Source organism: Dipodomys merriami, unplaced genomic scaffold (assembly GCF_024711535.1).
Source record: "Dipodomys merriami isolate MVZ:Mamm:240054 unplaced genomic scaffold, mDipMer1.0.p SCAF_9, whole genome shotgun sequence".
In the NCBI taxonomy this organism is placed as follows: Eukaryota; Metazoa; Chordata; class Mammalia; order Rodentia; family Heteromyidae; genus Dipodomys; species Dipodomys merriami.
Genome location: NW_027206512.1, coordinates 59,262,706 through 59,274,506, shown reverse-complemented (window position 1 = coordinate 59,274,506; position 11,801 = coordinate 59,262,706). Strand labels below are relative to the sequence as shown.

Here is an 11,801-nt window from a genome sequence, read left to right as displayed (position 1 = left end):
TTGCCAGGGCCAGCTTCAGTGATCCTGTACAGCTGGGTTCACAGGCATGCACTCACTACGTTCAGCTTAGTGAGCTGGGAATCTAACATTTTGCCTTTGCCTTTTTGCAGGAGTGAGCCATTGCACCCAGCATTTTAGAGGGTGGGCAGTACTAGAATTTGAACTAGGATTTGAATTTGGGGGCTTGTACTAGGCAGGTATTTTACCACTTAAGCCACCACCACCCCCAACCCTATGGCTTTCTGTTTATATGAACTACAATCTTGATTCCCTTTGCTCAAGCTCCTGCAGTAAACACTTAAGGCCTTTCCTCACTGTCCTTGTTCCTGGAGCCCAGTGTCCCCTATCTAGACCCCTGAAATAGGAGTCTGAATGCTGGAGTTCAGATTTATCTCTTCTGTAAGGTTAAAATTCTGGGATAGTTTCTCTGTTTGTCCTCATACACTTACCTTTTGATGCTTAGATTGTCTTCTCTTACACATCCTAGGACTATTGCTATGGTGTTGGATAGTTCCTGCTGGCAAATGAGCAGCCGATGTACTTTATCCTACTATTGTACACATAAAGCTATTCCCACATTGATTTATATTCTTAAGAGTTCTTCCACACAGTTCATGCTTTTGCATGTCTATTGTGTACTGGGCATTGATCTAGGCACCTGAGGGTACAGTAGACAATTGGCCCTTGCTCATGGGTCTTGTGCTCTAAAGGGGAAGATATAAACAATTTTAGTAAATATTGTGTCAGATGGAAAAAATCAAACGGCCTATGAGGAACAGAGACGCTGGAATGGAGGGGAGGTAATTGTTATATAATGGCCATCAGAGGAGCTATCACTGAGAAAATGACCTTGAGCAGAGATTGAAAGTAAGTGAAAAGAAAGTTCAAGAAATTTGAAAAACCTGATGGAGCAAGCTTATTATTGTATTTGAAACAAAACTTCCAGACTGTAGGAATTGAGAGGGCAAAGGCCCTGAGGCTGAATGGGGACATTGTTTTATTGTTGGGGAGGGGGGGGCGTACTAGAACTATGAATTCAGCACCCTGCATTTGGTAGACACACACTCCTATCACTGGTCCAGGTCTCCAGCACTTTATTGCACTGGGATATTAGGGTCTCGGTTCCTGTCTGGACTGTATTCTGCCTATTCTTTGGTTTCTAGTCATAGCTGGGATGACATGTACATACCACCACACCCAGCTTTTCTACTGAGACAGCCTCTCAGACTGCTCTGCCCAGGCATGGCCTGGAATTGAGATACTCCCAGTCTCAGCCTCTCACAAAGCTATGCCACCTCATCCAGCTACAGGTTTAGAAACAGGTCTTGTGAACTCTTTTCCCCAGGTGGCCTTCAAACACAACCCTCTAATCCTCATCTCCCACAGGAGCTGGAATTATAGACATGAACCACCCAGAGAAAATACTCTCACTCTAAGAAAATTTAAGACATGACACTGACATGATCTGTCTTCTACTTTAAAAGGACCGTTGTGGCTGCTATGTTGAGAATAGATTGTTCAGGGTTAAGATGAAGATCTGGAGAGCAGTTAGATGAGAATCACAATCTGGAGAGATAATGATGGCCTGTACTGGGTTGCATGTGGTGAGTGTGGTAGTAGGGGCTGCATACTGGATATAATTTACAAGTAGGGTATGTAGCATGTTCTGATGGCACAGATACAACTCAAGAATGATAGAAGGCAAAGATAATGTCTCTACATTTTGGAGCCTGAGAAGTAAAATGAAGTGTCAAATGAGAACTAGGACAACAGCATCCCACAGTGATGGGTATTAGTGAGGGCAAGAGTTCAATTTAGGACACGTGGAATTTGAGGAGTCTATGAGACATTCACTTGGGGATTTTCAAATAAGTCTTTGTTCCAGTGAGGTAAAAGCAGAAAGGGGGAAGTAGTTTTAAGAACAGGAGGTCAAGGGGTTTGGATTTGTTTTCAACCATAGACACTGGTGAAATATAATTTTAAATACTTAGAAGTGCTCCCAAGAAAGTACAGTAATGACGATGTCAAGAGAGACAGGTGGGGGGGGGGCAACTATTGGGAGTCAGACCCTGAATAGGTGAAGGGAACCATCAAGAGTCAGAAGAGATCCTGACATTAGACAAAAGAGTGCACAGACTACCCATTGTGGCAGGAGGGACTGGAAGTTCTTGTGTGACTGTTTCTGTTTTCTCAGTGAAGCAAGCAGCCAGGTCAGCTGCTGAGACCAAGGATATGTGAGGTAGAGCAGGATGTGTGACATGGTCTTCTCAGACTGTGGCTTTTAAACTTCAGCTCATGACCTACTTGTGAGCCTTAAGACAAACTTTGAGGTCACGTCATAACTTTAAAGGATGAATTTAACTTTAATAGAGGCAATTACATGCACTAAGAACAAGAATCACTCCAAAAATATGTTTGTGTTTTTTATGTATGTTGGTAGCAAAAATATTTTTAAAAATTCTTGCCTATGACAGTGAGAATAAAGTAGTAAAGGGCTGTGGAAAACAAAGTCAGGGTCATTAATCAAAGGTCAATAAAGTTAACAGAGTTTTAGGCTTTTAAAAGATCATAATATAGACAAGATCTGGGCATAAAACCTGCTAGAGACTAACAGCGTCTCACCTACCACTTATACCTTGATGCCACAGAAACTTGTTAAATGTTTTTACAAAATGCATAGGTCGCCAACTTGAAAGTTTTAGATGTCAGAAAGTAATTTTCTCCTTTATGAAAACTGGGACACTCGGAACACTACAATACATAAAAGTAGTGAACAATGCATCATCTGGCAGTTAAGATTTGGAATTCATTGTTCTTCACATGAAGTTTGGCCTTATGTAGTATAAGTTTGATGACCCTACCCCATCTCAGAGGGCCCTAAACCCTCTAAAACAGTATCAGGAACAGTATCAGCAGCAAGGACTGAGGTTTTGTTCAAACAAGGATGCTGAAAGGTGCAGCTTATAAATGTATGCTCTCTCCTTTCCTTCCCTGGTACCATTTAAGCTGATTAAACTAAAGTGTTTATTTTCTTCATCTTTCAAGATTTGCTGTTGGATCTGCAGATGTGATTTGTTCAATCTGATTACAATCAGATATAACTTAGAAAAAATGCATCAGTTCTTAAGATGTACCTTGGTTGCTTAGTGTTTGCCTACAAAGTATATTAAAAATACTTAAGAACATGGCATAAACATTTTATTGCTAACGTACATAGACTGCAATAAAGGAAAAACTACTCCAGTTCTATCGTTTCTCTCGTAAAAATGACCTTGAGATGATCTGGAACCAACTTTCAATTTACCTGACCAACTTCTCTGAGCCATTTGAGTTTTAAAAATTATTGTTTCCCCTATTGTTAAGGCAGTATAAAACTCAGTTCATTAGACAGGATATCAGACATAAACATTACACAGGAAACATATTTCCCCTTTGCCATATTGTTCTCTTTTTGTGCTGTTTATTTTGATTTACCTAAATTTGAGGCACTGAGCAGAAGTGGAAATCCAATTTAACAGCGAATGAAGATGTATAAAATGTACAGTCTGCCTATATCGGCCAGAGGATGCCAATGTAGGCTCATGATACAATCCATTACCACTTGTAAAGCAAAATCAAGCAAGTCTGAATCAACCTTCTGTAGCTTTTGGGATTCCTCTACGTTTCTGAGCTGGTCTGGGGAGGTTTGGTGTTTCCTCTAACCTTGTGAAGCAGGGGCACGGGATCCACATTTCTGTGTAGTGAGGGGTCGCTGTGAGTGTGCACCCCGGGGTGAACTGCATCCTTCCAGCGCGCGGGTCTCCGGCCCTGCAAGCCCGGACACGTCTGCTGCTGAGCCAGAATCTCCTTCCCCCCCGTGATGTGAGAAATCTTTCTCCCTTGAAAATTAATAAAGCCTCGGAAATGTTCAAATTAGAGCCTCGGGGGGGGGGGGCGATGAGTGCCTCGGGAGGACCCCCCCCCCACGACGGCGCACAGGAGGCGGGCGGACTTGGAGCCGGCCCAGGGTTACCATGGGAGCCGGCCTCGAACCCGTCCCCGGCGTCCCCGCCGGCAAGCAAAGCGCCTCCCAGGGCCCGGTCGGCCGCCACGGACTTTGTTCCTCTTTAGCCCGGGGAAAATGTGTGGGACACACAGACCGGGCTGCGGGGCTGCGCGCGTACCCGGCGGGAGGCTCCTCCCCGCGGCGTGGGGAGGCGGGTGACAGCGGACCCGCCCGGCCGCGCCCCCAGCCGGGACGGGCGTCTCCTCACCCGCAGAGCCCCCCCGCCGGTCACGCCCCAGGGCCTCGGCGTCCGCGGCCTAGCCGGCCAGCCCCGCCCTGGAAAGCCCTCCGGGGGTCGCCCAGGCTCACGTGACTGGGGGACGGACGGTGGTGACAGGAAGGAAGGCGGGGAAAGAAGGGGAGGGAGGGGGGGACGCGCGTGCGACCCTGGCCGGCTCGGTGCCGACCCCGCGCGGGGAGGGGCCGTTGCCCAGGAACCGTCCGCACCGCCCGCGCGTGCCCTCTCCCTCACGCGCGTGCCCGGCCGCGTGCACGCGCGCGCCCCCGCCCACGGCTCGGCGCCCAGTAAGGGCCGCCGTCCCCGCCCCAACCGGCCCTTCTTCGGGCTGCGTAGCTGGGGCGCGCGCCCCAGGGGACGCGCCGCTCGCGCCCGCACCTCCGGGTCCCCCCCCCCACACACACACCTCGGGAGCGCGCGCCTCCGCCTCGCTGCATATGAATGAGGGGCGGGGCGGGGGCGGGGCCGCGGGGCGCGGCGGCCTCGGGCCCGCGCGTGCCGGGCCGCGCCGCAGGGGGGGCGGCGGCGGGGAACGGCGCGATTGTGAGGTGGCGGTGACGCACGTTCCGGGGTTCTTAAGCGGCCGGGGCGGCGACGGCGGCGGTGGCGGCGGCGGCGGCGCCCGAGCCGGTCTCGGGAGGCGGCGGTGACCTGCCGCGAAGAGCTGCGGGGCCCAAGTCGGTGGCCCGGCGCCGTCACAGTGTCCCTCTCCCTCTGACCCCCCCTCCCCCGCACCGCACCCCGTGCTGCCACCGCGGCGGGCGGGGGCACCGCCGCCAGCCCCGTAGATGAGGGACGTGGAGTTCGGGGTGCTGCAGACTTGCTCGCTGCGCAGCGGCAGCCCGGGACCCCGGTGCGGCGGAGGGGCGTACCGCCCCTGCGCCCCGCCGCCCTCCGCCACGCCCTGCGGCCGGCTCTCGCCGGCGCCGTTGCCTGTCACCGGCTGCTCGGAGGCCGCCTCCCCCTTCTCGGTCCCCGCGGCTGCCACCGCCGCTTCCTCTTCCTCCGCCCCGCTGCCGGCGCCCCGGCAGACCGCGCGGGACGAGCCGCCGCCGGCAGCGCGGCCGCTCCCGGGGGCGGCGAACGTCTCCGCGCTCCCCCCGGGCGGCGGCGGCGGCGGCGGCGCGGTGGCGGGCGGCCCGGTCGCGGGTGTGACCCACCGCCGCCCCTCCCCGGACTTCACACCGAGCCCGCGCCGCCCCCCCTCCGCCCCCGCCCCCGCCCGCCGCGGCGGCCGCGCCTCCTCCCCGCAGGACTTCAGTCGGCGGCAGCAGCAGCGGCTGAGCAGCCACCAGAGGAAAGAGCCGAGCCCGCCCCACCGTCCCCACCCTCCAGACTCGCAGCCGGCGCCGCCGCCGCCGCTCCGCTGCCCCGGCCGCTTCACCTCGCCGCCGCCGCCGCCGCCGTCCGGCTCGCAGCTCCAGCCGGCGCCCAGCGTCCCGCGCCCGCCGCCGCCGCCGCTCCGGCTCCCGCACTCGCAGCACCTCCCGCCGCCGCCGGACTCGGCCCCGCGGCAGCGCCCGGCCGAGCTGCCCCCGCTCCCGCAGCTCCCGCCCTCGCCGCCCGCGGCCCCGCCGCGCCGCCACGGAGGCGCCGACAGCCCTCGGAAGACCCCGGCTGCGGGCGAGGGTAGCGCCGCCGAGCCCCCCGATGCGGGCTTGGCCCCCTCGACGCCGCCGGTGAACCCCGCGCCGGGCTCCATGGAGTCTCCCAACCACCCCCTGCTCAGCAGCCCCGGGAACCTCCTGCCCGGCGGGGCGCTGGGCGCGGGCGCCTTCAGCAGCCTGCAGAGCCCGGACCTCCCGCACCCGGGCGGCGGCGGCGGCGGCGGCGGGGGCGGGGGGCCCCCCGGCGGCGCGGGGGGAGGCGGCTCCGCGTCGCCGCCGCCGCCGCCGCTGCCCGGCTTCGGCACCCCGTGGTCCGTGCAGACCGCGTCGCCGCCGCCCCAGCCCCAGCCGCCGCCGGCGTCCCAGCCGCCGCCGCCGCCGCCGCCCCAGCAGCCGGCGCCGCCGCCGCCGCCGCCCGGCTCCTCGGCCGCCACCCCGGGAGGCGGCCCCGGCGGCGGCGGCGGCGGCGGCCCGCTCAGCGCCATGCCGCCGCCCAGCCCCGACTCGGAGAACGGCTTCTACCCGGGGCTGCCGTCGTCCATGAACCCGGCCTTCTTCCCGAGCTTCTCGCCGGTGTCGCCACACGGCTGTGCGGGGCTCAGCGTGCCGGCCGGCGGCGGCGGCGGCGGCGGCGGCGGCGGTGGTGGCGGCGGCTTCGGCGGCCCCTTCTCGGCGGCGACCGCGGTGCCCCCGCCGCCCGCCATGAATTTACCTCAGCCGCAGCCCCCGCCGCCCGCCGCGCCGCAGCCGCCGCAGAGCCGCAGGTCGCCCGTCAGCCCGCAGCTCCAGCAGCAGCACCAGGCGGCCGCCGCCGCCTTCCTGCAGCAGCGGAACTCGTACAACCACCACCAGGTGCGGGGCCGGCGCCGTGGGGGCGGGGGGAGGCCGGCGCGGGGCCCCGAGACGCGGGGCGGAGGCCGCCGTGGGCTGCGGGCTCCGGACTCGGGTTCGCGCTGGGAGCCCCCGCGAACGCCCGGGCGGCGGCGGGGCCGGGGCTGGGGGAGGGGGGGATGGATGGCGGCGTCGGACCCGGGACCGACGGACGGACGGACGGACGGGTGCGGCGGCTCCCGGCCCGCGTCTCCGGCCGGCTGGCGGGGTTGGGGGGGTCCCCGACCCGGGGAGGGGCGGTCGGGATCCGCCCGCACCGCGGACGGGCGTCCCGGGGAGGCGAACTCGGGCGGGGGCCGTGGGATCCGAGCCCGTGCGTGACCCGAGCGGCGCTCGGGTGCGGGGAACCAGCGGGGAGGCCGGGGCCGGCCCAGGCGGCTCGGCCTTTTCCTCCCGAGCCGGCTGCGCCCTTGGCGGCCGGCGGGGATGGCGCGGGGAGGCCGGGCCCGCCCGGCTTCCAGCGCCCGCCGGCCGGGTCGAGCTCCTGCCGCAGCCGAGGCGGAGCCGCCCCGCCCGGCGGAGCCCGCCGCTGTCAGCTCGCCGGGCGGAAGGTGTTGCGTGTTGGGGTGGTCGCCCCGGGGCTCCGACGGTGCGGGTCTAGGCTTTTGAATGATGCGGGGTGATGGCTCGAGGGGTTTCGAGACCACATCGAGGGGTCCCGCGTTTCCCCCAGACTTGGCAACCACCGGACGGTGGTCCCAGCCTGGGGTAAGGGAAGGAGGACCGGGAAGTTGTGCCTTTTAAGTGGGTGATGATGGGAAGCGACACCGGACGGGGTTGTCACTCCTCCGTGTCGTTACGGTCTCGCGGGCCAGTTTTGGGTGACCTCTGGATGGGACAGTACTCGGCGTTGATTATAGTGATCATTCTGTCCTGAGTTCATTTTAGTCACTGAGCATTGACAGTAACATTGGGCCTTCACCTGTCCCTGCTTACTGGATGGACACAGAAAACTTTATTTTTTTCTGTTGACCCAAGTTTCCAAGGGTTAACCTTTAAAAAGCGAGTCCTGTCTACATTAACCATCATGACAACCGTTTATCTAATTTTACCCAGGTGACTGCGTACACTCACTTCTGTTGAATCATGGATTCTCCCTTAAAAAAATAAAGTGATCCATAAGGACTGAAAAGAGGGATTGTGAAATAATACTGTGCTTTCCCATGATTGACATCATCTTGAGCAGCAATCTTTTGTGTTGCAAGCTCTTCCTCTTTTAACTAGAAGCTTGCCACAAATTTAGAGTAATTTTGTATTCCTAAAGCTGTAATACAGGATGTGAGCAGAACATATACCATGATCCATGTTTGTCTGCAATCCCCTTTTGTACAAAAATAGGTATTACCCTGGAGTGTACGCGGTCATGCACCTTGCATGTAGAATTTTAGATTACTGCAAGAGAATTTTGAACACTAATCATTTAGCAAGCAAAGTAACGTCTTCAGGCATGGCGTGATTTGTTGAGCTCCTTAGTTATGTTTTTTAACTATATGGGTGGAGGGAGTGTGAATCTGCCCATGATTATATTAATACTGAAAAGATTTTAAAAATAGGTACTATGAACCAGAGGGTTTAATTTTTTTTTTTCTTGTAAGACAAGCTGCTTAAGAGTGCTGTTATTTATTGATTTCTGGTGACTTCATGTTCCATACTTTCATTGGCCAAATCTTAGTACAAAAGTATTAGATTATGAGCAGTAGAATTATTAACAATTCATGCTAACTTAGGGAAAAATAGTACTATAGATTCGTGGATTTTCTAATTTTTTAAATGACATTTCTTGCCATAGGTTCTAGATAGGAATATGATTTATTTTTGAAAGTGTAAACTAATGGAAACTTGGAGACTTGGTTTAGATTATTAAACTTTGCCAAAGCCTCTGATCGTTTATTGGCAGTATTCCTAGTGGATCCACCTATGGGTATATAGGATTCCCTTTTTATCCATAGGTGAATCCACTGAGAATACTGCCAGTAAATATTGCCTACGCATTATATATTATATATATATAATATATATCTATATATCTCTCTATATACACACACACACACATACTTGTGTGTGTGTGTATAGTGTGGAGGTCCTGGGGCCTGGGCTCTCTCTCCTTTACCTTGGCTAGTGCTGTACCACTCGAGCCGCATCTCCTCTTACTGCTTTTTTGGTAGTTTAGTGGAGATAAACATTGAACAGCAGTCCTCAGATCTCACCCTGCTGAGTAGCTAGGATTACAGGCCTGTGCCAGTGGCTCCCGCTGCCATCTGATTATGCATTGGTGAACAAATAGCAAACACTTTGAAATAAATGATACCAAAACTGGCATGAAATATTTTTAAAGTTGAATACACCATGCATGAAAATGACATCTTCCCTTTATTGTGGTAGCCTAGAAGGCATTTTTAATTCATGCAACAGAGTAATGTCAAATGGTATCACACTCTATTTTCAAAGTAGTCAACTTTTTGAGAAGCATCAAAGTCTATAACAGGTATAGTTAATTAAAACTATCCAAATATGGTTGCTTTAAGGTTCCTGGAGTTAATTTCAATTTAAAATATATTTTTCCTTTATCATATATATATATATATATATATATATATATATATATATATATATATACACATACATACATACCTATTTCTGAGGGGGGGAGGAAGTACAGTGTTCTATTTGGGGAATTATTCTGAATATCTTATTTATAGTGGATAAGAGGATGAGAACAACTCAGATTTAAATAAATATAATTTCTAATAGCTAAATCTATATAGCCAAATCTAATAGCTAACCTGTGACTTTTTGTAAGCTACTTAAGAAATATTTTGTTATTTTTACATATTTTATTTTTATGATCATATAAATTAGATTTAAATTTGAATAAGACTCTTCAAAGCCTGTAACTTAAGTAGTTGTGTTTTCCCCAGCCTCTTCTGAAACAATCTCCTTGGAGCAACCATCAGAGCAGTGGCTGGGGCACTGGAAGCATGTCCTGGGGAGCAATGCATGGGAGAGACCACCGTAGAACTGGAAACATGGGAATTCCAGGGACTATGAATCAGATATCTCCACTGAAGAAACCATTTTCTGGTAATGTCATAGCACCACCGAAATTTACACGCTCTACTCCATCACTGACTCCAAAATCTTGGATTGAAGATAATGTGTTCAGAACAGACAACAATAGTAATACACTCTTACCCTTACAGGTAAGAATGGTATGTATGTAAATGGCCTTATTTATAATGTTAATCTTTTAAAATAAGTTGGGTGGTGGTGGCTTTGATAGTAGAATAGAGAAATTATTAAATTTAAAAAATTTTAGTTTTTAAGCATATAATTTAATTTTCAAAGAGGACAATAATACACAGAGGAAGTTTAGAATGTAAAGTATTTAAACCTACTATGGAAAACCTTTAAAAAACCTTTTTGTGTTTCTTAAATATATGTTGAAATTTTTAATTGGCAGCTCCTTAATAATGTCTAAATTTGGTCACCACTGATGGATTGCCAAAATTTTGTTTTTCATATAATACATAAGCTAAGCTAAAATGTTCCATAACTTATTATTCATAGATTTCCCTATGACCAGCTTTCTAAATATTAGTATGCTTAGTATAACTATGATGTGGCAGCTTTATCTTCACTGGTTCAGTGACTTTTTTCTAAATATGGCTTTATAGTCAGGGTGATTAGACCATTTGTTCAGGCCTGTTAGTATTTTGTTGAATATTTTATTGAAGCTCTCTTAGGGCTGTTTCAAATGAGATTTTTATTCTCTCCCAAACCATTAGAGGGTGGAACAAAGATTTAAGATACATAGAAAGCACTTTGATTATTGGTGTTTTGATTTCTTTGGTTTTGGGTTTTTTTCTGGTGGGTATGGGGAAGAGAACTGCTCATTTCTGATGAAAACTTCTATGCTATTGAAGGTGAGATCTAGTTTGCAGTTGCCAGCTTGGGGCTCAGATTCCCTCCAAGATAGTTGGTGTACTGCAGCCGGAACATCCAGAATAGACCAGGTAGGCTGCACAGTGTGTATTCTTCAGGATTTGGGCTAGCAGTGTAGTATTTACATTATTAGTTGGATGTATCTTATACTACTTTTTAATTATATCTATTTAAGCATCTTTTGGAAGGCAATGAAGCAAATTAATTTTTAAACATCACTTAAATGAAACTATTATATTCATTTTCAAATCTAAAAGATTTGTAGTCATTTTATACTTTTGAAGCATAATTCATTTTTTTTGGAAAAAGGAATTCTATACCTAAGAGCACCTGACTTTAAACATCAGACTGAACACACTTTGTCGCCTTTCAGATTATTTTAAGTAAAAATTATGTATTAACATTTAGCTTTACATTTCATGTTGTAAAAAACTGTCCAGTAAATTTTTGTCATGAAATCTCCTACATTTGTCTTGAGATATATTTCTGAAAAGACTCTCTTATTTCATTTTTTTCACCTGTATAAAAAAAAGTTTATGTTACAGTATTTATTCTAAATTTCATTGCTGCTCTTACACCCTTTAATTTACCCTCAAGGCCTTGTGGTTATAAAGTGCTATTTTCCTGCAGACTGAATCTGAATGTATGCATACTAGGTATACTAGGATTAAAAGAGAACAATATGAAGATTCTTCCTTAAGTTCAGTTGAGCTTAGACTGGACATTAAGTATTATCACAGTTAAGGTTCTTCCTTAACATGAGATGATTGTATAAGTTTGTAGGCAGATTAATACATAATACATTTGTACTGGCATTCTAATCTAACAGCTTAGTCTTCAGTAATTGACCATTCGTGGTTGCTTTAGACAAATCCTACCTACTTACCAGAGTTGTGCTGCCAGGATCTTTACTTAGAAATTGTAATTATCTCTAGTGATTTGTAGTTTGTCATCTTATTTAATAAGTAAGTTTGCTTTCCATCTCTTTCTACTCTCTTTTTCTCTCTAGTCCTATTTGATTTTGGTTTTTGTTGGCACTGGGATTTAAACTCTGAACTTCATGCTTGCTAGGTAGGTG

General features: G+C 50.9%; 1 protein-coding gene across 7 annotated transcripts in view; it reads left to right on the top strand.

Moving 5' to 3' along the window:
* The first annotated feature begins 4,903 nt into the window (after positions 1–4,903).
* Positions 4,904–11,801, top strand: part of Cpeb2 (cytoplasmic polyadenylation element binding protein 2) — a 51,804-nt gene continuing 44,906 nt past the window's right edge. For 2 of the 7 annotated variants that reach the window (XM_070012652.1, XM_070012649.1), the window contains exons 1-2: positions 4,904–6,742; positions 9,700–9,981. In XM_070012652.1, coding sequence (XP_069868753.1) covers positions 5,072–6,742; positions 9,700–9,981 — 1,953 coding nt within the window. In that variant the 5' untranslated portion in view covers positions 4,904–5,071. Of the gene's footprint in view, positions 6,743–9,699; positions 9,991–10,704; positions 10,795–11,801 lie in introns of all 7 variants that reach the window. The other 5 variants (XM_070012650.1, XM_070012648.1, XM_070012645.1 and 2 more) reach the window with 4 other exon arrangements.